The 26,756-nt window shown below is 49.0% G+C and overlaps 1 protein-coding gene across 6 annotated transcripts in view; it reads right to left on the reverse strand.

Annotated features, from left to right (window-relative positions):
• Positions 1–26,756, reverse strand: part of NRF1 (nuclear respiratory factor 1) — a 76,695-nt gene that overhangs the window by 17,617 nt on the left and 32,322 nt on the right. For all 6 annotated transcript variants that reach the window (XM_053257456.1, XM_053257457.1, XM_053257458.1 and 3 more), the window contains 5 exons: positions 23,722–23,880; positions 20,629–20,823; positions 20,439–20,540; positions 17,641–17,798; positions 10,969–11,093 (listed from right to left, as the gene is read on the reverse strand). In XM_053257456.1, the coding sequence (XP_053113431.1) occupies positions 10,969–11,093; positions 17,641–17,798; positions 20,439–20,540; positions 20,629–20,823; positions 23,722–23,880 (739 nt within the window). The remainder of the gene's footprint in view (positions 1–10,968; positions 11,094–17,640; positions 17,799–20,438; positions 20,541–20,628; positions 20,824–23,721; positions 23,881–26,756) is intronic.

The following is a 26,756-nucleotide window of genomic DNA, read 5'->3' on the forward strand; positions in this document are numbered from 1 at the left end:
TCTTCCAGTGCTAGTTCCTTCCCTAGCCTCCAGAGTAGCGGAAATCATAGTGAGGTTTTCTTCCACGATCCACAGTCCCTATCCCTAAGATGCCCTGAATAATATATGAACCTGCTGATGTGAAACCCCATTCCCCACCCAAAATGTGCGGCAGAAGTGAGCCTGAACGCCTGAGGACAAGCTGAGCATGATGCATTAGAGCCCTGCTGGCCAAGGTTGTGCACAGCCGCAGGAGGAGATCCAACACAAGGACCCGTCCAGCAGTGGCTGCCTGTGGCCTCCTGCCTCGTCCCAGAATCTGCAGAGAGTGAGTGAGTGTGTGTGTGTGTGTGTGTGTGTACATGCACACGCGCGTGTGTCGGGTGGGGTGGGGGGAAATAGGCCGATCCCTCCTGCAATCTCCCTGCACAGCTGTTTACTGGCTCCGGATTACTGCAGTCATGTGATCCGCTTTCCAGCAAAGCCAATCTGTCCCTGGGACAGAGAAGGTCACTGGAAGATGCGAGGCTGGGGGGAGAGAGAGAGGGGAAGGCGGGCGCTGCCCTCCGCAGTGCAGCAGGGGGCACAGTTGGCAGCCAAGGGGGCATCGGCACTGCTCCTCAGTTCCCGGCAGAGCAGATGAGGGAGAGGCATGCCCGCACACCCGTCCTCATCGCCTGCCAGCCAATCAAAGGCCAAGCAAGGGCGTGCAAACTCTGTGGGCCTCTCTCTGCTTCCCCACGCTCTTGGGTTACTGAGTGGCCATCGGAGGCCTGGGGGCGCTGGGCGAGAGGAATTCCCCATGGAGGCATGAGATGACGCGCTGATGCGGCACACGGGAACTTGGTGCGTAGCAGTCGGCTCTGTAATCTGCGCTGGGCATTTAACAACTCCCACCTGCTTTGGGGCAGGAAATGCCAAGGCCACTGTGGAAGGGGAACGCGCAAGATCATGCGGCATCTGAGCAGTTGTTCAAATAAGGTTAATGCTGTGCCACGCTTGCCTTTCTGCATGGAATATTTGGAAGAAAGCTTGTGTCTAAGATGCTCAGAGGCTCAGTGAGGGCAGCAGGCCAGGCAGAGCAACATTCCTGCCGTTTCTCACTGATTTTCTGCCTGCAGCCTAACACAGTAAAGCACACTTAGCCAATGAAAGCTGTAGCTGGTGGTGGAAAAGATGCTGGGCAGCAGAGAAGCTAGCAGGTTTTCTGCACAACAGCTTCTGAGCAGTGCAAACCTTTGAGTTTCAGCAGCAGAATTTTTAGTTCAGGCCAGTTCTTGTTGCAGGGAGGAGAACCATGAGCCTGCCTGACCAGGCCACAGAAGTAACTATACACGGCACTGACATTACAGCTTGTGGTAGAGGCTTATAAAATCATGCATAGTGTGGAGAAAGTGGAGAGGGAGGGAGAAAGAGAGAGAAAGTTTTTTCTCCCTTGCTCGTAATACCAGAAGTCAGGGCCACACAATCAAATGGATGGGAAGAATACAAAACTGTATTCTTAGGGCAGACTACAGAACTGTACAAATGCACAATTAATGTCCGGAACTGGCTGCCACAAGATGTGGTGATGGCCACTAGCTGGAATGGCTTTCAAAGGGGATTAGACAAATCCATGGAGGAGGGGAGATCCCTCTATGGCCATTAGGCATGTTGGCCAAATGGAATCCCCATGTTCAGGGACGGGGACCTTTGGATACGAGTTGCTGGGGTGCAACCACAAGAGAGGGCAGCTGCCTGAACTCTTTGCCCAGAGGCATCTGATGGGCCAACTGTGGGAAGGAGGAATCTGGACGAGATGGACCCACTGGGATCTGATCCATAGCAGGACTCTTCTCAGGTCCTGAGGCCAGGGCTTCCAAGACGCTGCTGGGCTACAACTCCCATCATTCCAGGCAAAGGCCTTAAGGGGTTCTACTGACTTGTAAGCCTATGAAAGGGGGATACCATGCCTAGAGTAAGGGGCCCAGATAATTTAAAAATATAAAAATGAAAAGTAATTCTTCAATTCTCTGCTCTCCCCTCTTTTCATTAACATTAGTGAGTCCCATATGCATTTTAAATTGATTAAATTTGCATAAACCATCTAAGAATAAAGCAATTGTTCTGAAGACTACTACTGTTTGCTGTTAGATCATTCCATGCATCTGTCCCTGCAGCCCTATCTTAGGAGAGGCATTCTCACTCATGTGAAGGAGGCAGGGGAAGGCCTCTTCTTAGAGGGCAGCTGTTACCTGTGCAGCGTGTGTGTGTATATCTATTATAATTTTGAAGAGTTTGTGGATGGGTGTGTTTGTGCAAAACAGTCATATTTCCCAATTACCTAGAGATACCACATTTTGCATACACAATCCTGCCATTTAAATTAACTGGATGGGCTACTTTTTACACATCAGAATATGCTGAGGGGAAAGGTTTGATTTTTGGGGGGTATTTTTTAGAAGAAATTCTGAACATAATCATCATACTTTAATGGCTGTTCTCATCAGTTTTTTTAACACTCAATCATCACAGCAATAATTCCAAAATGACATCATGCCCAAGAGAAACATGGTGTCAGATTCAAATTCCTAAGGTGAATTTCTCAGATTCAAATTCACTATGATAATGGTGAAGTTGAAATCCTACACATTTCAAACTGTTCTTTTACTTCCCTTTTGTAAGCACATTAATGAAAAATTCTATTATATCCTAGTAGTATAATCTACGCAAAGTGACTTTGCCTGGTCAATAACGAGCCTCACCTAGGCATTAACAAGCAATTCAACATTATTATTATTATTATTATTTTTAAAAAAGTTGCTGCTTCATTAATTGGGGGTGTATTTGCAGACTGGTTAAAGGATTTGCAACTGATTACTCTGGCCAATTAAAATACGATAACGCAGCAACCCTTCGGCCATGCCTAGGGGACCCAGCCCCTCTGGCAACTGCGATACATGGAGCAAGCTGCACATCCCTTCCTGGCCCTCAACAGCTCCTCTCTCAGCACAAACAATGGCCATTATCCTCTCCTTTTTGCAGCAACCAGCGAATGTAAGCTTTATACATTAGAAATGAACCACCCAAACTGTCCCGTGTGGTCGGCTGCTGCTGAAACAAATCCACAAAGCCCCGGCCATCGCAGCCTGGCACTCAATGTGGTTCAAGCCCCCCTCCCCACCCCCCTTCGCAAGCGAGGGTCCGAACATCCTCGTTCTGGCCAAGAACCTTCACTCTGCCTTTGGAATACCACCTTCTGCATCTCTGTGGCAAATTTATCCAGCACCAGAACGGCAGGGCTTGTGTGCTTGCCACTTTGTGCAGAAAACATGCAGAATGCAAGAGTCAGCATCCTGAAAAACCCAATTTTCAGTTAAAAGGGAAAAAGCAAGTTGGTAGCCTTTATTACATTTATTATTATTATTATTATTATTATTATTATTATTATTATTATTATTATTATTACATTTATTTTTATTATTTTTACATTTACAATTATTCTGATTATTTAATTGTTGTTTTATGATGTTTTTAATTGTTAATCATTGTTTTATGCTTTATAATTTTTGTTTTAATTATTAACTGATTTTAATGGTGTTTTAATGTAAACCGCCCTGAGCCTTTTGGAAGGGCGGTATAAAAGTTTTAATAATAAATAAATAAATAATAAATAAAATAAATGTATAGCCTGCTCTTCCTCCAAGGAGCCCAGAGCGGTGTACTACATACTTAAGCTTCTCTTTCACAACAACCCTGTGAAGTAGGTTAGGCTGAGAGAGAAGTGACTGGCCCAGAGTCACCCAGCTAGTCTCATGGCTGAATGGGGATTTGAACTCGGGTCTCCCCGGTCCGAGTCCAGCACTCTAACCACTACACCACGCTGGCAATGCAGTGGGGGAGTCAAAACCTGTCCAGTGGGTGGGGTGGGGCCCCTGTGCCCTGCATATATCCTTTCCCATCTAGCAAAATTAGGGTTATGCAAGTTGGGAAAAATGCAGAATAAGAGAAATCATGCAAATCTGCTGGAATAGCATATAGGTTGCAGAATTTGAATTATATGGGTGCAAAACTTTGATATTTATTATTTTAGAGCACAGAATACCACACAGCAGTGACCTCAAAAGCAGAAGGGAAATGGAACAGGGCTTTGTCTCAGACAGGGCTCAGCTCTGGAATAAGTAAAGCAATAACACAATACAAGAACACAACTGAGCATGTGCAGAGTAATTTTCCTTCACTGCTGAGTAACCCTATCAAACTCCACAAGGGTATTATTGAACAGCGTTTCCAGGGCAGCTGGCCAATGGAAGAAGCATTACCTTGGACCAAGGCTTTGCAAACTGCATGCAAGTGCTGGCTGGCTTTTGCATCATTCATTCTGCTTCTGCTAGATATTGGGGCTATGGAGGCTACTAAGTGCCTTCTGTGGGTGAGTGGAAATCCTATGAAGCCACCCCTCTGCTTTCTGGGTGCCATCAAGCATTGCACACGAGCTTTCAAGCCTCTCTAAGTCGCCTTCTGTGAGCATATGTGTTTGAAAAGGAAACGGAGATTCTCAGGATCCAGAAGGCAGCCAGAACCTGGGGAGAGACCAAACGTCAGAGCAGAGCAACTGCTTTTGCAGGTCTCGTCCCCAGCAGCTCCTCTTACAGGGATTTTGAGTAGTAGGTGCTGGAAAAGACCTTGGAGAACTACTGCCTGTCAGCACAGACGGTGCTGGGTCAGAAGAGCCAGCGGTTTGACTCAGCGTAAGGCAGTTTTGTAGACGCAGCAGTGCGACTATGCCCAAGCCCTTGGGGCAGAGAAATGGCTTTTCAGCCTCCAGGGACCGTCCCAGCTCCTTCTGGGGGCTTCTTGTTTGCCAAGGCCTCAAATGGCTGCTGGCTGCCCCTCCCGTTACGCAGCCTGCTATTCCTTGGCGCAGAGCAGAAGGGAACATATTGCGGCAGTGATGAGCACCCGAGGATGGCCCTCTCTTCCTTTAAATGCAACGCTAATGCCTTCTAATCAGCTTTAATTTTTAAACAGACCTGGTCCCTCCTGTCCATCCCCCCTAATTCAGGCCACGTGGAAGGTAAAATGGCCCTGCACTTGATAAGTGCCATCACGGCCGGCCGTTGCCTGTGACAGCTGGAGGGACCGACCCAACTGCCCAATACTGGGAGGGGGTGCCAGGACCCCCAGCAGGGTGGGCAAAGGAGGGGCAGCCAGCTTGGCTTTGCACAATCAGACAGCAAGGGCAACGCACAGCCTTTCTACAGCCTTTTGAGTGATGATGAGTGTCAGGACCATCCCATCCTGCCAGGGATCCTCCTGCAAATGCTGGGAGTCAGAGGCTTGCCTAAGCAGAGGGGAGATGCATCCGCTCCCTCTGTCCTGGAACCAGGAGGCTGTTCACATCTGCAGCCAAGCCCGGTCTTTGCTGTGCAGGTGGGGTGGGGGGCAAACCCATTAGGGGCCCCCCGGCTTTTAGCCAGGGTTAAGGGGGCGAGCACACACGCTGACCACTGGCTAACCGATCGTGCGCCGGGTCTTGCGCGGCTATGCACAGCACTGACATACGAGTAGCCTTCTGGCCTGTGTTGGGAGGCTCCCTAGAATGCACTGCACACTGGCACGGTGCATTATGGGAGTTCTGGCAGCCCCCCCCGGCCCCCCCAAACCTCCTTGCTGCCGGGAGCAGCCAGCAGTCGTCTGGGCGAGCGATCTGCTGCACCACGACGTCAGGGAGATCGTCTGCAGGGGAGGGAAGCAGTTCAAGGCTTCCTGCCCGCGCCCTTTTGGAGCCCGTTCTCCCGATTGTGAGAGACAGAAGGATGCAATGAGGATCACCCCATGTCAGCCACCAGTCGCATTGAGTCGGTGCCTGCCAAGGTCCCACGCCACAGCCACAACCATGTGTCGTCCCTGCTGGCAAGGATTAAGGCCTCGGAGCAATTTAGGGCAACCAACAAACCATGTGATGCAGCAGAGGAGGGGTGCATACAGCCACAGCATTCGCTTCACTGAGGTTGTCTGGCTCTGGCCAGGCCTAGTGATATACTGGCAGCGGAGAGGGGGTAGTAAACCAGACCTTGGAGAGCAGCGAACCCAGCGGATGAGCTTTCAGTCGCCAGAGTGGGAAGGCCGGACGGCGCTCTCCCTCCCTCTCCAAAGGCACACTTGATCTTCCCAGGCAGTCCTGGAAGCCGCAGCAAACCCATTGAGGGGGAGGGAGAGATGGCTTGGAGGCGGGTGTTTTTGGGACTCATGACAAGGTTGTATCTGCACTGCAGTTCCAAGGAGCTCAGATGAAACACCAAATGCAGAACTCAGCTTCTTGAGAATATCAACTTTCACCTTTTTCCCCCTTTAAAAAATAGAAAGCCAAGTTTCTAGCCCTTAGGGAAGTGACATATGCTTAAAAGTGCATAGGTGCTGGGTCTGCTGAGATCTTGTAGAGGTGGCTGAATGGTTTTTTCCAGAGTTTGTGGGTTGGGTCTCAGTGCCCAGCACCGCACCTTGCCCATGACTGGCAAAACTAGAATGATATAAAATGGCAATAAATAAATGCAGAATTGTGTGAACTGGTTCAAGTTGCATGATTCATGCCTGTTGCAGAATTCTGCTTACCCTGGTGCAGAATTCTAACCTCTAAAGTATGGAGTACACAAACCTATGAAGCCGCTTTATACTGGGTCAGACAATATATAGTATGAAGATCAAACAGATCAAATACAGATACAGGGACCAACAAAGGCTCTCAGACGGAGAAGGATCTTTGCCAGCCCTGCCTAGAGAGGCTGCCAAGGGACTGAGGCTGAATGGGGGACTGTCTGCATCCAGAGGAGGGGCCCTGCCAATGAGCTACTGTCCCCTCCCTGTGAGTAAATGCAGCACTGTGTATGGCAAAGCCCCTCAAAAGCAGCCATGCTTGCCAATGGAACCGGTCTTGGACTCCAGGCTTAGGAAGCAAATGGCTTAGCCTCCTCTACTGATCAGCCACAGCAGATCCTCACAGTTTGGGACTGAGGGGAGGAGAGCTATCAGGCGAGAGGATACTGCAGCCAGGCAGACAGACATCCTGGACCTGTCTTCTTACTCTGGCCCTACTGCAGAGCAAACCTAAGTTCTCCATTAATAGAGAATCAGAGGATGTCAGAGCTGGAAGGGACCGTGGAGGTCTTCTCCCCCTCGCACAATGCAAGAATCTGCTACAGCGTCCCTACAGATGGCTGTCCAGTCAACACACCATTAAGTGTACAACCCATGCTCTCGCAGGCAAAAAGGAGGCCGTTTGCTCAGGGGCACCGATACATGGCTGATCCAGATCCAAATCTCCACTTCCCACCCCTCACCCTGCTGCTCCGCCACTGACTCACCTCTCCCTTCTGCACAAGACAAGCCTGCACAACTTGCGACCCACAAAGCTGAGTGGAGACCCCCCACCTGAGTATTATGGCCTGCAAGGTGCTTAACAATCTCGACCCAGGCAGGCAGCAGAGGACAGGAGGTTTCCTGAGCCTCTGGTGGGCCAAAACACATGGGAGTGTTCTGCATTTGGCTTCTTGATTCTAAACAGAAGCAGGTCTAGCATCACACACAACTATTTTGATAGTTGATAGTTCCCACTTCGCAAAAAATAAATAAAAAAATAAATATCCTGAGCAGAGATGTAACGGGCTTCCTCTTGAACCTCAAGGCAGAAACGGCACTTCAGTGAAACGGATATGCATGTTGGGGGGAGGGGGTCTTATCCCTCCTCTACTCTCTGCCACCGACTCACTGTATGACCTTGGAGGGGAGAAGAGCCTGACTCCCCTAACCAGCAACAACATGGGCAACTGATAGGGCTACTTCCTTGCAGAGAAGAAGACGAGGGTGAAAGAACATGGCCAAAGCTCTTGCTAAGAAGCAAAGGATGGTTGGGAGGACATGTAAATAGGACGATTAACGAGCCCATCGGTTTGTATCAAATCTAGGGCAGAATGAATTGGCTGGTTAATTCCATGGCCTGCTAGGATTGTTCCCCCTCCTTTGCATAGCCAATGTGACCAATCGCATCATTTCCCCCTTAATCTTCGGTGCCGACCGAGTTGCACACAGCAGAGCCTCTCTGATTGGCTGCGCTAGTTGGCTGACGTGCTTATAACCAGGCAGATCCTGCCTGCAGAGTCAGTGGAAAGACCCAAGAAGAAGAGGAGGTGGGCGACTGGCCCGCCCAGAAGTTTAACACGCAAAATGCAAAACCTCAGGACACACAGTGGATGCGGCGCATGGCTCTGGGCTGCTCTCCACAGACAGAGGAGTGGCTGCCAGAGTCTCCCACAACGGCCCCCACGAGAAAGAGAGGCCTGCTGCTTGCAAAGGAGAACGAGAGGCAGGGCGCTGCCAGGAACGCCCCAGCAGCAGCTCAGCTGGAGGCACCAACCTTTAATACTGCCAGGGATTAGAGTAACTGAAGGCGAGAGGCAAGGGCAGCAGGGTTTAAAGGAGACACGCACACCAGAACAGAGGAAGCTGCCCTAGACGGAGTCAGACCATCGGTCCATCAAGCTCAGGATAGTCTACTCCAGGGATTCTCAACGTTGGGTCCTCAGATGTTATTGGACTTCAACTCCCATAATCCCCAACCAAAGGCCACTGGGGCTGGGGATTATGGGAGCTGAAGTCCAATAACATCTGAGGACCCAACGTTGAGAATCCCTGGTCTACTCAGACTGGCTGTGGCTTCTCCAAGGCTGCAGGCAGGAATCTTGTCTCTCGGCCCTATCTTGGAGATGCTGCCAGGGAGGGAACTTGGAGCCTCGATGCTCTTCCCAGAGTGGCTCCATCCACGAAGGGGAATATCTTGTGGTGCTCACACATCACGTCTCCCATTCATATGCAACCGGGGCAGACCCTGCTTAGCTCAGGGGGCCATTCATGCAGCTCTCCTCTTGCTCTCCAGAGCAAGAGCTCCATCCCTTGATGCAGAGGTTCTCGAACCTGGGTCCCCAGATGTTGTTGGGACTACAACTCCCATCATCCCCCGCCACAATGGCCAGATTTGAGAACCCCTGCCTTAATGCACTGCCCGGACGCCTCTTGGACAGAAGCCATTTCATTTCGAATGAAGGAGGCAGAACAGCTTGAGAGAGAGGGCTGGAGCTCTGCTCACTCCTCCTGATCTTTTCATTCCAAAGAGACGGAAGGCGCTTCCTGGGCCATTGCTCCCAGTCAGGTGATGCAGGAGAGGGGCCATGGGATGCCCTACTTGAGAGCCTCACTGAGTCAAGCAAAGGCTTCTTCACTCCCTACTCTCCCTGGGGCATCGGGCAGAGACAGTTAGATGCACCACAGAATCTGAGGACACCCCTACTGGATCAGACCAAGGTGGGTCCTTCCACTCTAGCATCCTGTTTCCAGCGCAGGTTCTTCCCGCAAGGCAACGGTCCTCCCAATTGTCTCCTCTGGTTTGACTCTATGGAGGAGGTAGGCAATGTGGAGTGCTCCAGATATGGCTGAACTACAACTCCCATCAGCCTCAGCCACAATTTATTACAGCTGGGGATGATGGGAGTTGTAGTTCATCAACATCTGGAGAGCCACAGGTTGCCTGCCTCTGCTTTATGGATTTGTTTGTCTTGTGTCCAAGGTCTGATTAAAGAAAAGTGGGCCGTTGGGTCGGTGTCAACTCCTGGCGCCCCCAGAGCCCTGTAGTTGTCTTTGGTAGAATACAGGAGGGGTGGACCATTGCCATCTCCTGCGCAGTATGAGCTGATGCCTTTCAGCATCTTCCTATATCACTGCTGCCTGATAAAGGTACCAGCGGGGATTCGAACCAGCAACCTCATGCTTGCTAGGCTAGTCATTTCCCGCTGCGCCATTAGGTGGCTTAAGGTCCGATTAGGGTGGGGGGAATTTGCCCAGGATTCTGATGCACGAGGACCAGAGACCCCAGCAAGGGAAGTGAGCCACAGTTTCCTCCCTGCGTACCACTCAAAGCTGCTAGTTATTCACTCCAACCCCTAGGAAGCAATAAAGGGCTTAGCTCCGCTCCCCTTCCTCCACTTCTTCCCATATGGGCCTGTAAGACAGACCTGGGACACTCTGCTAGAACGAGCGCTTGTGCAGTTGGGACAACCAGGAAGGACGCACAGCAAGGCAGTTTCAGCAACGGCCCAGCAGTTCAGGAAGTCCCCTGTCAAGGGAGGCCTGCTGGAGCCCGGCTCTGCAGACACAGGTGAGACCTTTTTGCCAAGGGAGAACATAAGCGCAACCTTAGACCAGACCGAAAGGGCTATACCTGGTCCAGCTTCCTGCTTCCCACCGGGTGGGAATCTGGGAATCCCTCATGCAGAAGGGGAAAGCAAGAGCCCACCCAGCCACTGCCTGCCAGTGGTATCGTGCCTCTGAGCTTGGAGGTTCCACAAACAAGATTCTCTACTGAGCCTGGCTGAAGCTGTTGCTTGGTAAAACAGCCCGAGAGGCGTAGTTTGTGCTGCTCTCCTCTTGTGGGGACCCGCTCAAAATATTTCCGTTTCACACATTTGGGGTAGATCGTTGAATGTATTTTAAAAGTCCCTGGTGGCTGTTTTTTTTCATTGTTTACCAGCAGTAAGGTGCCCTGGGCTCTTGGGAGCAGGACAGAGCTGCAGCAATGAAACCAACAGAGAGGCACAGAGGCCTCTGTGACGGCTACCTGCCCTGAGATGGTGCAGGACAACACCTGAATAAACAAGCAGCAGAAAGAAACTAGGGCAACCCCAAGCAGAGAGTCCTACCACCTCAGTCACTTCAAATTCAGATCGCCAAAGCAGAGGACTAAACGGAGCACAGGCAAAGCCTTGGCATTGGAAGCGTCCTGCTGTCAGGGAGCACGGCAAGGCGTCCCTTTCGAGGCAAACTGACTCAACGAGCCACGCCAGGATTCCTCCCCTCTGGTCCTGAAATGGGCTGGAACTTTGCATCTCATTCCTCAGTCGGAGAAGGGGACACACAGGGATCAGGAAGAGACGCAGCAGGGCAGCACGGGAATCTGCTTACCATTTGCATCCTGAACGCCGGTGAGCGCGCCGACAGCCGCTGCCGTTTCCCCAGACAGGACAATCTGCCCTCCGCCTTGCAGGGTGGCTTCTGCGAGGGTGGCCACAGCATGGGCGGCTGCTTCGCTGCAAGACAAAGGCCATGCAAGAAAGGCTTACAGCAGAGGAAAAGCAAGGGAGGGACCCTGCACCAGGCCCGGAAAAGGTTCCAGGCTCCATTCCCCCCCACCCCTGCCCCGTGTCAATAGGTTGAGATAGAAACAACTGGTGACAGGGCCAGAAAAGGCCTCTGCTCATAGGGACATAGGCAGCTGCCATATACTGAGTCAAACCATTGGTCCATCTCGCACAGTATTGTCTACACAGGCTGGCAGCAGCTTCTCCAAGGTTGCAGGCAGGAGTCTCTCTCAGCCCAATCTTGGAGATGCTGCCAGGGAGGGAACTGGGAACCTTCTGCTCTTCCCAGAGTGGCCTCATTGTCCCCTGAGGGGAATCTCTTCCAGTGCTCACACTTCTAGTCTCCCATTCATATGCAACCAGGGCAGACCCTGCTTAGCGAAGGGGACAGGTCAGGCTTGCTACCATAAGACCAGCCCTGGAGGAGCCCCGGAGAGCTGCTAACCCTTAGGACTGGGCTAGAGGGAGGTCTGGAGTCCAAGGCAGCCCCTTGTGTCCCCCATTTTGAAAAGGAGGAAGAAAACAGCCCTCACTGGCCTCCGAGGAACTCGAGAGGCAGAAGCAGCAGACAGGACTTCTCAACCCTGGGATGCCAGACATCGGTGGGCTACAACTCCCACCCTCTGCTTCAGCCATTGCGGCTGGGGATGATGGGAGTTGCAGTCCAACAACAACTAGGAACCCATGGTTAAGGTCCCTTGGGTTAAGAGGGGTCCGATATGAACAATCCCATATTGAAGAAGAGGTTGCAAGGGGCCCTAAGGAGGTGCTTTGAACTGAGTGGTGGGCTGGAGTGAGTAGGTCTTGGGAACTCCAGGTACTCTTCCCCCAAGTTCATATCCACACACACAATCCTTAATACCCTTTCACTCCTCTTACCTTTTGACTGAAGGGAGGGTAAAGGAGTACAGAGTCTTCCACATGGAGGACTGTGCGTGCCCCTAACGCTGAGCTGCTCAAGAACATAAGAACAGCCCTGCTGGATCAGGCCCAAGGAGGCCCATCTAGTCCAGCACCCTGTTTCACACGGTGGCCCACCAGATTCCTCTGGGGAGCCCACAGGCAAGAGGTGAGGGCATGCCCTCTCTCCTGCTGCTACTCCCCTGCAACTGGTGCTCAGAGGCATTGTGCCTCTGAGGCTGGAGGTGGCCCACAGCCACCAGACTAGTAGCCATTGATAGACCTGTCCTCCATGAATCTGTCTAAGCCCCTTTTCAAGCCATCCAAGCTGGTGGCCATTACCACATCCCATGGCAGAGAATTCCATAAATTAACTATGCCCTGTGTGAAAAAGTACTTCCTCTTGTCGGTCCTAAATTTCCCAATGTTCTGTTTCATGGTATGGCCCCTGGTTCTAGTGTTGTGAGAGAGGGTGAAAAATTTCTCTCTGTCCACAGTCTATATTCCATGCATAATTTTATACACCTTAATCATGTCTCCCCGTAGTTTCCTCTTGTCGAAATTAAAGCGCCCCCAGATGATGTGGCCTTGCCTCATAAGAAAGGTGCTCCAGGCCCCTGATCATCTGGGTTGCCCTCTTCTGCACCTTTTCCAGTTCTACAATGACCTCCTTAGGATACAGTGACCAGAACTCTCAAAGTGGCCGCACCATAGATTTGTATAAGGGCACTATAATACTAGCATTCTTATTTTCAATCCTAATGAAGGAGTTGTTCACATGAAGGTGGCAAGAATGTGTGGCTGTAGTCCACTCTTTCTCAAAGCATTTCTGAGCAGAGCAGAGGGACACCACCACTGGGGCTCGGGCCCCATTACAATGCTACACAGAGTCATCTTCTTTCCGGGGAAGCGGCACGGGGTTTGCAAGCAGTCCAGAAGGCTGGGCTTTGCAGAATCCACTGGCCTTTGAAGATCTTGTTAGAAGCGAGATTGTTCTACGTCTCTTTCAGTATGCGATATTTTAGTTGCTTAATAAATCTCTATGAGTTTTTTTGAACTCAACCTACTCTCTTCAGATAATCTTTTGGGCTAAACTTCTTTAACCACCAGAGAATTCTCTGCTGTGTGAGGACTTTAATGTCTCTCCTCACACCCCTCAACAAATATGAGAAGAGCCTAACAGTTTGTGTTGTAAACTGCCCAGAGACGTAAATCTGGGGCAGAATACAAATATAATAAAATAATAACAAGTTTATTGCAAGGATAAGTATATCATAACTGAGCACAGATAAGGACTGCAAAGAAGTGGAGAGGGTGATTGCGGCTGGAAGCAATATGACAAGATAGTCCAAGAAGTCTTTTAAAATCTCTTATTCCAAGAGTTGTCGGTGGCGGCGGCAGCATCTGCATCTATGAGTTGGGCTTGTGACTAGCCCTACTAGTCTGATGGCCATGGGCCACTTCCAGCCTCAGAGGACCAGTTGCAGGGGAGTAACAGCAGGAGAGAGGGCATGCCCCTTTCAACTCCTGCCTGTGGGCTTCCCAGGGGCATCTGGTGGGCCACGGTGGGAAACAGGATGCTGGACTGGATGGGCTTCCTTGGGCCTGATCCAGCAGGGCTGTTCTTATGACCAAAGTCTCCCCAGCCCCCCCTGAAAGAGTTCTCACTCTCTCGTGCGCACACATGCTCACCTCCTGGCTGTAGGCTGCTCCCCCAAAGAGCTCTAACATGTAGCCTGAGCCTCTCTCCCAGGCAATGATCGCTCGAATCAGCTCAGGTGCTGGGGGGGTTGTTAGCAAAACCTCTGGGGAACCCATTAACCTGCTGCTACCAGAATAAACCTGGAAAGGTGTGTGTGTTTTCCCCACAGCAAAGCAGCTTCCAGCAAACACCGAGTCTCTCCCAAGCTGCTGCAACTGAGGCGATCCACGGGATCAGCTTCACAACCCAGGCAACAACAACAACCACCTCCACCTTTGTTAGCCACCCCATAACAAATTGTTCTCTGGGTGGCTCACAACACAGCATTAAAACATCAAATAAAAAGCACATATCACATGAAATCACAACACACACAAATATAAAACAATTTCAAAACATTTTTAAAGTCAGTTTTAAAAATCAAATTTAAAAATCAAAATTTAAAAGACCTGAGTGAACAAAAAGGTCTTTGCCTGGTGTCTAAAAGAACTAAATGATGAAGACAGGTGAAACTCACAGGGAGGCTGTTCCATAAATGGGGTGCAACCACCGAAAAGGCCCTCTCCCTAGTAGTCACCCGCCTCACTTTGTTTGGCAGGGCCACTCACAGCAGGGCCTCCAAAGATGATCTTAACGTCAGAGTCGGGACATATGGGGCAAGGCGCTCTCTCAGGTAACCTGGTCCCAAGCTATTTAGGGTTTTAAGGGCTAAAACCAGCTCTTTGAATTGGGACCGAAAATGGACTGGGAGCCTGTGCAGCTGACAAATGATATGATATGACTGGCAAACATCCAGTCCCAGTTAATAATCTTGCAGCCCTATTTCGTACCAGCTGCAATTTCCGGACGGTTTTCAAAGGCAGCCCCACGTACAATGCATGGCAGTGATCTAAACAACGGAGCACTGTTAGTGGATTTCACGGAAGGGGTGTCAGGAGGAGGGGAGCAGCACAAGATCGGCCACCCCTGGGGCTGCCACGCAGACTCTGCCGCTGCTGCTGGGGATGCTGGCGGAGCTGGTCACCACCCTGCTCGCCATATTTCTGGAAGAGGCTGTGCTTGCGCCCAGGGAAAGGGGAGGCTGCTGCCGGCCTGAGACCAAGGCTGCCACCCGCCTTGCTTCTCGTGATTCCTGTCGTCTTTGGATTGTGACCATCTGGCAGCAACCGATGCAGCCCAAGGGGCAAAGGAGGGCGAAGGCAGAAATCCTGGTTCGAGTTCCGCCTCCGCCATAAATGCGTTAGGTGTCCTCGGGGAAGCGACGTTCTCTTCGCCTTCACCCGCATGATGGCTAAGAAATAATAATGTCGCTCCCCCCACCAGAGCTGCTGCACCTCGGATACTCTTTAGAGCACGACAGAAATGCAAAGGGATAGAAGGGCTGGTCTGAATGAGACCCAGACATCAGGGATGCCAGGCCAGGGAGACTGGTGCCATTCATTGGCAAGAGCTGGGCCAGCAATTGGCAGCAGAGTCACTCTGCCTAGGAACACAGGAAGCTGCCATATACTACTGAGTCAGACCCTTGGTCCATCTAGCTCAGTATTGACTACACAGACTGGCAGTGGCTTCTCCAAGGCTGCAGGCAGGAATCTCTCTCAGCCCTATCTTGGAGATGCTGCCAGGGAGGGAACTTGGAACCTTGATGCTCCTCCCCTAAGAGCGGCCCCATCCCCTAAGGAGAATAGCTTACAGCTGGGTTTCTTAACCTTGGGCCCCCAGATGTTGCTGAACTACAGCTCCCAGCATCCCCAGCTATGATTTATTGTGGCTGAGGATGATGGGAGTTGTAGTTCAGCAACATCTGGGGCCCCAAGGTTAAGAAACGCTGGCTTACAGTGCTCACACATGTAGTCTCCCATTCAAATTCAACGAGGAGAAGTCATTGTCCACAAGACCACCGGTGTGTGTGTGAGATATTAAAGGAAAAAGTAGTAATACGAGGGATGTTGAAATCCCACCAGCACCCGCTGCCCACCTGCATGCCTCTTGCTGCCTCCTGGCTACCACTGCTATACTGACAATGACTTGAAGCTATGCACAGGCTCAGAACATATGAACAGAAGGAGAATCCATCTAGTCCAGCATCCTGTTTCTGTCAGTGGCCCACCAGATGCCTCTGGGAAGCCCACAACCAGGAGATGAAGGCATGGCCCCCCCTCCTGCGGCTGCTCCCTTGCAACTGGGATTCGGAGGCCTCCTGCCTCTGAACCTGGAGGTGGCCTAGAGCCATCAGGACTAGTAGCCATTGATAGACTTGTCCTCCATAAATCCATCTAAGCCCCATTTAAAGCGTAGATTATCTATAAAACAACATGGTGCTTTGGAATGGACAGCCAGCACTAACTAGAGGAGCAACAGTAGGCCAGTTGCTCTCCCCCTGTTAAATAAAGGGAATCACCACTTTAAAAAGATGCCTCTTTGCCCAGTTAGTAGGGGGTAAACCAGCAAAAAGTACCCTTTTTATTTCTTTGTTTTAACATGTCAGCTAAAGACATTTGGGAAATGCGATAGATCTGCCTGTTCTGGTTGGGGTTACACTTCCCCAGAAGGAACAGGTTTGCAGTTTGGGAGTACTTCTGGACCCAACCCTCTCTCTGATACCTCAGGTGGAGGCGGTGGCCAGGAGTGCTTTCGATCAGCTTCAACTGTTTCGCCAACTTTGCCCTTTCCTACAAGTGACAGTGGTGCAGGTGCTGGTAACCTCCATACTTAACTACTCCAATACAAACTACGTGGGGCTGCCTTTGTATGTAGTTCAGAAGTTGCAATTGATGCTAGACTGGTATCCAGGACGTCCCATAGAGACAATATTACTCCAGTTCTAAAAAGATCTACACTGGCTACCAATAGGTTTCCGGGCAAAATACAAAGTGCTGGTTATGACCTATAAAGCCCTTCACGGCTTGGGCCCTCAATATTTAAGAGAACACCTTCTTCGTTATGAACCCCACTGCCTATTAAGGTCTTCAGGGAGGTTTGTCTGAGGCTGCTGCCAACTCGTCTGGTGGCGACTCAAAGGCAAGCCTTCTCTATAGCTTTCCCGGGACTGTGGGATGCCCTTCCTGCTGAGATTAGAGCTGCTCCATCCCTGTTGGCTTTTAGGAAACAACTAAAGACACATCTCTTCAGCCAAGCTTTTCAGTTAGTTGGTGCATTTTATGGGGTATTTTAATTTGATCTTTTATATGTTTGTATGCCGGATTTGTATGCCGGCCACTACCAAAGTCTCTAGGTGGTTTACAGCGTAAAACAAACCAAGAATTAAACAGTTAAGTTTAATTCTTGGTTTGTTTTACGCTGTAAACCACCTAGAGACTTTGGTAGTGGCCGGCATACAAATTTGCTAAATAACTAAACAAACAAACAAAGCAACCTTAAGATGGCTCATACCCAACAAATTACAAACAAGATTAAATATAACAACATCGAGTTAAAACCAGCAGAAACTCAAAGAGCTGCCAGGAAAGGCCATCTACCCCAAACACTTTGCTTCGTGTTAATAAACATTGTGCTCTGCTTCAGGAATGACAGAGCTCTTCTGAAAGAGTCAAAACTTCCTAGAGGAATCAATTCTGTCCCTTTGAGGCATTTTAAAAGTCTGCTCAATCCCTTGGACCTCCATGGATCCAAGCCTTGCAGTGGCTGAAAGATACAGACACACTGCAGAGACAGCCAAGCTCAAGTTTCAGGAAGATGGTTGACAGTGCCAGCTGTTTTCTCCAACTTCTTTTAAAGCGGTCCCTGCTACTTGTGCAAGTGGTTTTGAAGGGCATAGCAAGGAATCACTCACCCCAACAGAATCCAGAAGGCGGCCTGATTGCTACCCTGGGGCTCAAGCCTCTTTCAGGGCGAGACTCCACCTGCTCCCAGGATGACTCTCCCGCTGCTTACCTGTTGAGCGCCATGGTGACCGTTGCGCCTTGCTGCATCTCTTGGGATGCTGCCACTGCAGCTTCTGCCAGCGATGCCACTGCCTGCGTGGCTTCTGAGGCCTGTGTTGTTTGAATGGTCATCTCACCCCCCTGTAGCGTTGCCCAGTTCTGTTCCACCTGGCGGGAGAGAGAAGAGCATATTTTGGGAAATGAATATCTGCCAGCAGATGCATGCACACTGCTAAAGCCATGGGAAGTGTGGAAGCCATGTTCAATTTCTTTCTTTTTTTAAAAAAAGAACTTCCACTGCCTCAGAAACTACCTCTACAGCATTTCTGATTGGGGCACATCTCACATTATGATTTCTAGACACAGAAGTGCCTCCTCTAATCACTCCTGTGCCCAAAAACAAATCCCAAATGGCAACACACACACAGCCAATGCCAAGACAAATCCATGAACTACAGATTTAACAGAAATCGTTAGTCAGGTGTTTCGGAATGGAAGCAAGAGGGGCGTTTCCAGTCTGGAACATACTAACAAAGCAAAGTGAGAGCCACTAGTTTGCCAGAACTCAAAACCTAAGACTCTAGTGTGCACATCTTGAGATGGTTTTGCCTCGAAGGTGTTAACACGCAACACGTGCTGATAGAGCTACTCATGTTGGGATGGCTTCAAGCTTAGTGCTGCTTACTAGCAAGAAACCACCCTCAGCTTCATATAAAAGGCTATTTTAACAAGCTGCAAATCACACTCTTCATCCAGCTCCATGCCATACCCAAAGGATGCAAGCCCATCGCCCAGGGGTAGCGTACATGCTTGGAATTTGCCAAGTCCCAAGTTATTGGGACTTATTGACAGTTATTGGCATTTCCTGTTAGAAGAGATTGGCAGGCAGTAGGAAAAGCTCCTCAGCCTGAGAACTGGGAGAATGGCTGCCAGCCAGAGGAATCTGTCCTGTGCAAGATGGACTCAGACTGCAGAGAGGCAGCTTCTTACATTCAGACGCTCAAACAGCGGCAAAAATGCCCAGCAAGGTGGAAGGTGCCTGCTTCAGCTTAGACAATGAGCACTTGTCTGCTGGGGCCTGAAACCCCCCTGGTGAATTGGAGGGAATTCTCAAGGCCAGAAACCCAAACAAAACAACCTGTTTCCAGCCGGTTTTTCAAATGGAAATGCTGGCTGCCTGGGGAACAAAGCTGTTTTGTGCTGCCACCTATTGCCCTGCGAATCCTATCCCTTTGCAGAGCAGAGCGGGCCTGATTCCTTCACTCAGCCACAAAGGGCTGGAGACCTGGGCTTTGGTCCAAGAGGAGGACAGGAGACAGAGCAGGCCCTTTCTCTAAGGGGAGTCTGGGACTGGGCATGAAAGTTGTTGGAGGGAAGAACGTTAGAGGGATGCTCAAGGCCTCATTTCCCTCCCGCTAAAGACATATTATGATTTGCTCCTCAGCTGCTCACTTTGCCTCCCAGAAAGCCTCTGCCTTCAAATCCCTTCTCAAGACTGATCTTTTCTGGGGAAACCTTGCCTTGAGTCCTCAATTCTGTTCACAACTAAACTGCAGCTCAAGTCAGTCTTGCGTGTTAGCTTAGACTGTAAGCCCCTCAAGGTGGAGACCTGACTTTCTGCATCTATGGCTCAGCGGTGCCATGAACACTGATGGCACTGAATAAAAAGGAACAAGGGCCAAAGGGCAACTTACCTTGCTGTGGAGCCAAAAACTCCCCTTGGCTAACTGATTTGAATGCCTGGTACTTATGCCTTTGAAGCACACTTTGATCAACTCATCAACTCATAAAACATGTACAGCACCAGAGACATTCCTGCAAAAAGCGAGTCTACTTTGCAACATCTGCACCTGGGTGGGAAAATTACTCTGACTCCATTCCCTTTACGAGCAAAAACACATTTCTTTGTATTCATGGAACTGATTACCTATAAAGCCCTAAATGGCTTGGGCCCAGGATATTTAAGAGAGCACCTTCTGCTTCAGGACCACCACCACCCCGCCCACTTATGCAGATCTTCAAGAGAGGTCCACCTGTGGTTGCCCCCAATTCATCTGGTGCGACTCCCTGATATTGTAAGAGGTTCCCCATCTCTAGCAGGTTCTAGAACAGTGCTCAGGACACATTTATTTCACCAAGCCTTTGATCAGCTGTAAGTTGGGGTTTTTTGTTGCTGCTGCTGTTTTAAGTTTTTTTAAATTTAATGTTTTAATGTTTGGCTTTGATTCTGGGTTTATCGCTTATTTTGTAACCCTCCATGAGACATTGGTATGAGGCGGTATATAAATGTAAAAAATAAAAAAAATCTGCTGAATGCAGACATAATACAAACACTATTTCATAAGTTTCTCAGCCACTTGCCAACTGAAAATGAAATTAAACAAAGCAAAAACACGAACATATGTGCTTTATAGCAGGGATTCTCAAAACGTGTGTCCCCAGATGTTGCAGGACTAAAACTCCCACCATCCCCAGCCACAATGGCCATTGTGGCTGGGGAGGATGAGAGTTGTAGTCCAGCAACATCTGGAGTGCCACCGGTTGGGAATCCCGGCCTTATACCCAAAGTGGCAAATTGGGATTATATGTCAGAAAGACATATGCGGGTAATGTGCAGATAAAACCTCCCCGCAGAAAAGCAGCCTAGAATCTGCCAAGGTCAGTTGTGCAAATTCCTTCCTTGGAAGTCTCCAAGATGAGAATGGGGAGCAATCTGTCAGAGATGCTTTAGGTCTGCAACATCCTGTCTCTAGACATGGTACTGAAGCAGACGTACGGAGTTTTTGCCAACCAGCAGGTATCCCTTACCTCTCCGTCGGTGACTGCGGAGTAGTTGACTTGTGCGACCGTAACTGTGGTAGGCAGTTCAGAGGCATCTGCCAAGGTGGCCACTGTTGCTCCCGTGCCCACCTGCAACACACCACCACAAAACGGCCATCGGTGAGATGCCAATAAGGATCACCTCCCCTTTGAGAAATTAGCCGCTACAAGCCCTCACCTGGATGAGAGAGACGGTGCCATCAGGATTGCTGAAGGTCTGCACCACTGTTTGGGATGGCACCAGATGTGCTATACTGTGAGTCGCCGTTGCAGGCTGTGTTTGCTGATCCTCAAAAGCATAGAGCAAATCCTCACGGCCGTGCTGTTTGTAGCAGTTCTTCACGATGGTCCGCAGCGCCTGAGTCCAGGACACCTGAGGGTGGGAGGAAGAAATTAAGCAGATGCATACTCTCTCTAATACTGCCAAGATGAGAGATGGGACAGTATTGATCAGAGGTGATCAATATTTTATTTCATATAAAGAGTTTTAAAAACAGAAAAAGGCTTTCAACTGGGAAAAGCTGTTCTACTAAGCCAGGGGTTTATAAACCTGGGTCCCCAAATGTTGCTGGACTACAACTCCCATCATCCCCAGCTGGAAGCCACTGTGCTGCTGAAGGCCACTGTGGCTGGGGATAATGGGAGTTGTAGTCTGAGGACCAATGTTTCCCAGGAAAACTTTACAGGTGTGCCAAATTGGGTGAAGACTTTTTATTCGCCCAGGTTTTTAATCCAATGTTGTTACACCTTGGGATCAAAAACCCCCAAACAAAAAACATTTAAAAAACAACAACAACTCTACCCACAAATTTTGCCTGCTAATTCAGTTTATTCAGTGCATCCAAAGGTTTCTTCTTACAGCAGATCCGATCCACTATTTTTGAAACTGTTTTTGTTGTTGTCAGTTTGTGGGATGCCTTGAAAAGTCATTGAGTTGAAAGCAGGGTTCTCTCTAATGTTTTCATCTATGTGCAGAATGAGTTTTGTTCTAGGCAGTATCAAAGCAGTGTGTGTACACATACAATCAGAGTGGGGCCTTCCTGATTAAACCTGAGTGGGATCTAAAATTAACTGAGCGGACATAAAAAAATGTGTGAGTGTACGCACATGCGTACACCTTAGAGAGAACACTGGTTGGAAGGCAGAGAATTTAAAAGAAATAAGCACATGTGTATTCTCCAGCTGCTTAGAAATCAGTTGAACCCAGATTTATTTAAATTTATATACCACCTTTCATTAAAATAATCCCAAAGCAGTTTACAGTATAATTAAAACAATACACAATTAAAACAATACACAATTACAAGTACAAATATTAAATATAAAAATATCCATGGGAGATTCCAGGGTACACCATATGCATTAAGATTATGCCCCTGTGGATCTGGTAACAATGAAACAACTGCACATGTTCTCCTGTATTGTGATTTATACAGGGATATAAAATGGCAATTAACTCCCCCACTTTTAATCAATTTTCCGGGTCGTGGAGATGATTTTTATTTAAACTATTTGTTTACTAACCTTAACCTGGATAACATCCAAATTGTGGCCAAATATTGCTATATAATATGCCAAATGTGTATGAATGTAGTCTGCTTTTATATGATTATTGTATTCTTTTAATTCATTGTATTATTTGTTGTATCGCCGGTCTACGACCGAAATAAAGTTGTACGTACTTATAAAAATAATACATATCTATTTACAAGATTAAAAATCTATATTAAGTAAAACAAACAGAGGCAGAGCTGGACAATCTGCCTGGCCAGTTTTTCAGACAGAAAGTGCAAGTCCTGAACTTGGGTATGAACCACAAAAGATGCAAAAATCTGAGCAAGCCTCAGTTTCTATGGGAGGCAACCTCTTGAAACTGTGTTGGAATTTCCATTCTGGCTGTTTAGGTTTACTTAAAAATAAGTGAAGGAGACCGATTGATTGCTTAAGGTGGACACAGATTATCATTTTCCAAGCAGAAGAGATCACTACATGTCAGGGGCAGGCATGTAGTTAGAGGTGTCATAAAATCATTGTCTTTATCCATCTGAGTCGAAAGGATGACTCTGATCTCAGGCTTCATCTCCCTTGTCCTCTACCTTAAATCCCTTAACTAAAGTTACCAGGGTCAAACTTTGGGCCGTCTCGTTGGGTTACTCTAATTTGGGGATGCTAAAAGTCACACTTGCAGCTTCCAACACGTAGTGGAAATGCTCTTTCAGTTCGATTATTGCAGGATGTGATGCTCAGTGTAAAAGAAAGAAGCAGATCAGAACATGCGAAAAAGAGGAAGATATGGAAGACCCCAAAGGGGCACATTTTGCAGGGAGAGTTCAGGGTGGGTCCAATAATGACATCACTGTTCCTGGAACAGGAAGTAATCAAGATTTTAACTTCAATGATTTGAAACACTACCTTAAGTAAATGGGTTAGGCCGAGTGTCCTATTCAAGGCAAAGAAAGAACTGTGAAATTTCCTATCACCGCATTTTCTAATGGCTATTAGCATAAAAGATAGGGATGTGTGGAACGTTCTGTAGTTGGAGTATTCTGCACTCAAAACAAGCTGTTTTGAGTGTTCCGAGCTCACAACAGAACACCCTTCAAATGAAGAGCCAGTTCCAAGCTTGGAATGGAATGGCCCGTTTCAAGTCAAAACGTTCTGAGTGCCATTTTGGAATCTGTGCATGTGTGGCAGCCAGAAGAGCGCCATTTTGGATTCCGAAATGGCACTCGAAAGTTCTGACTTGAAACAGGCCTTTCTGTTGGAACAACCAACTCGACTGGTTGTTCTGTCAATTTAGCATCCCATTCCGAACTCTGAACGGAACGCTAAATCCGTTTTGTGCACATGCCTAATAAGAGTTGTTTAATTCCAGGAGGAGAGGTTTGTCAATGGCTAGATGCCAAAATGGACTGCAACGAAACCTCTGTTCCCAGAAGTAGTAGGCCTCTTATAACCAGATACCAGTAACCAAGAAGTGGCTAAGGTGATTGCCAAAAACATCCTGCTTCTGAACGGCTGGGGCATCTGATTAGCCCCTGTGAAGACAGAGAGCTGAGCTAGCTTCCACCCCAATTCAAGATGGCAGATGGCCATTCACCCCAATTCAAGATGACGAACCTGCAACTGTTTGAGCCAGACAGAGAAGCTGGCCTGACTCAGAAGGGCAGTTCTCCTGTCTTCTTCAAAGACAAACCTACACGCTGAGCCTTCCCACGATCCATACAAAGGAAGGGCCCTCTGCAAAAGCAAGCAGGCATTTCACACGCACCCTCTGTTTTTGCTCCTCTGTCCGGACGTCGCTGCGAACGTTGGCCCACGGAATGTCTTCAGGCCACCATACAGGCTTGCAGCTCTCCTTCCCCCAGCCGGGCTTCCCACGACCTGTTGAGTATTTCAGCATTTCAGGGATGAACGCCCGCAACTGTGCCTGTCGCATTGAGATAGAAAGAGAGAAAGATATTTGAAAACCAAAGCTCCACAGAAGCAGCTTGGTTTGTTCAAGATCATATGAAATTGCAAAGGACGCCTGAGTGGCAGGGCTTCTCCCCGCTTGGGTCCTCAGATGTTGTTAGATTACAACTTACATCTTCTCCAGTCATGATGGTCATAGGAAGCTGCCTTATACCAAGTCAGAGCTTTGGTCCATCTAGCTTAATATTATCTAAACCATGGATTCTCAACGTTGGGTCCCCAGATGTTATTAGATTTCAACTCCCATAATTCCCAACCAAAGGCCACTGGGGCTGGAGATTATGGGAGCTGAAGTCCAATAACATCTGGGGACCCAACGTTGAGAATCCTTGGTCTAAACAGACTGGCAGTGGCTTCTCCAAGGCTGCAGGCAGGAATCTCTCCCAGCCCTATCTGGAGATGCCAGGGAGGGAATCTGGGACCTTCTGCATGCAAACATGCAGGTGCTCTTCCCAGTGTGGCCCCATCCCCTAAGAGGGATATCTTACAGGGCTCACATATAGTCTCCCATTCAAATGCAAACCAGAGGGGACCCTGCTTAGCAAGGAGGACAATTCATGCTTGCTACCACATGGCGCAGTGGGGGAATGACTTGATTAGCAAGCCAGAGGTTGTCAGTTCGAATCCCCGCTGGTATGTTTTTAGACTATGATAAACACCTCTATCGGGCAGCAGCAATATAGGAAAACCCCTCCTGTATTCTACCAAAGAAAACCACAGGGCTCTGTGATTGCCAGGAGTCACACCGACTCAACGGCACACCCTACCTTTACCACAAGATCAGCTCTCCTCCCACCAAACTCTTCATCAACTCTCCATCTTTGGGAGTTGTAATCCAACAACATCTGGGGACCCAAGAGTGGGAATCCCTGAGTTACTGGATCTACTCAGCAGAGTCTGGGTCCCACATGAGAACAAAGGGGGCATGAACAGCTCTTGTGGCTTCACCATGAGGCACAGGTGCTCACACAATGGCAAAATCGCCAGTTACCAACTGAGATGCCAAACATTTGACGTGTCGCCATGTTTTCTTTTAGAAAGCTCAGGACTGGGCATGTTGGAGTGACAGCAGATGTCTTCCGACAGCTTTGTGACTTTATTTTTACAACACGCTGTCTGGTCCTGCAGGGGAGTCACATCTTGAAAGTATCCGACTGTTGCTCTTAAGTACAGTGATCCTGCAAGACTATGAACTGAGATGCCGACATCTCCTCTATCGTATGAACTGAATGTATAATGTTCTTTTACTCACAAGGGGAGCTTTCCCGATCACTGCCATGGTTGTGCTTATGCTTGGTAGTGTTTTAGCACCTTCTTTTTAACATGATCAACTCCACACCTGCTTAGCTTTATCTGCACCAGGTGTTGCACCAAAACACTTGATCTGCACCAAACCATTCACTAAACCCCCCCTATGAAACTCCTTCGGCCAGTCATCTGTTTAGCACCACCATCTTATCCCATCACATGGCCGCTGTCACTTAAATCTGGAACTCACCTGGAGGATCTATTTGAACATTGATGCAAGTATCACTTGAAACATTCATTCATTCGATTTCTATACCGCCCTTCCGAAAATGGCTCAGGGAAGTTTACACAGAGAAATAATAAATAAATAAGATGGCTCCTTGTCCCCAAAGGGCTCACAATCTAAAAGAAACGTAAGATAGACACCAGCAACAGTCACTGGAGGTCCTGTGCTGGGGGTGGATCGGGCCAGTTACTCTCCCCTTGCTAAATAAAGAGAATCACCATGTTAAAAGGTGGCTCTTTGCTAAGTTAGCAGGGGCAATTGAAAGTGACCATGTGTGTGTTGGGGAGCACTTATGCCAAAAGATACACATTTAAACAGATCTATACCCTAAACCCAGGTGTCCAGTCATATACCTGTAAACACCATCAGGCTCCATCTTCTCAGATCTGTTTATATTGTATGCCAAAAAGAGGGAAAGGTTTGATTCAAATTACGCCAATCAGTAAAATATATGTAAATACAGTTGCTGTGTGGAAACACACTTAATTTGCATGCTTTATTTTGAACAAGATGTTTTTGGTTTTGCAAACTATCTATATATATAATTCTCCTGGGTGTGCCAGGGAAAAATGCGTCCCAGCAGCCCAGCTGATTGGCTGGGCTGTGGAGGCGCCTGATTGGCTGGCGCACCCAGGAGAGAGGACAATCGGCTGGCGGCGCAGGCCAGGGCCGCTGGCGGGCCCGGCCTGGCGGCGACGGGTGGTGCGAGGGGCGAGGCGATGAGGACCGGCCGAGGGGCGAGCAGGTGGCAGCGGTGGCGGGCTCCGATACTGGAGCAGGGGGTGGGGGTGGGGGGAGAGGTGGCCGGCCCCAAAGAGGCCGGACCCAAAGACTGGCAAGCAGCTCTCGGCGGGCCCGACAGGCGGTGGCACTTGGCCCGCTGGTGGCGGCCGCACTCGGCCCCGCCGGAGACTGGGCGGAGCGGGGGAGAGGTAGCCAGCCCCAAAGAGCGCACAGATGCTCTGTGCGGGGTCGGCTTGTTTTTTTTTAAAGAACTAGTTTTCAGGAGGAGAGATATGGAGAATCAAGGGGCAGTTGAGGTTGTGTAAGATGCAGAACAGGATGAGAGGTCAGATCAGTACAGAAATGCAGACTTTTCTTTTTTTGCAGGCCCTCTGTAAGCTGCCTACTACACAAATCACAAGTGCTTAAAAAAACCCCTAACCATTGCAATTTCCAGAAATTCAATTCCAGTGACAGGGGAGATTCTCTCTTGCGACATTGCAACAAAAGGGAACCCTGAATATAATGCATGGATGGCAGCTACAGAAGATAAATGGTCTCAGATAACTGACAGT

This window comes from Hemicordylus capensis, chromosome 5 (assembly GCF_027244095.1).
Source record: "Hemicordylus capensis ecotype Gifberg chromosome 5, rHemCap1.1.pri, whole genome shotgun sequence".
Classification (NCBI taxonomy): Eukaryota; Metazoa; Chordata; class Lepidosauria; order Squamata; family Cordylidae; genus Hemicordylus; species Hemicordylus capensis.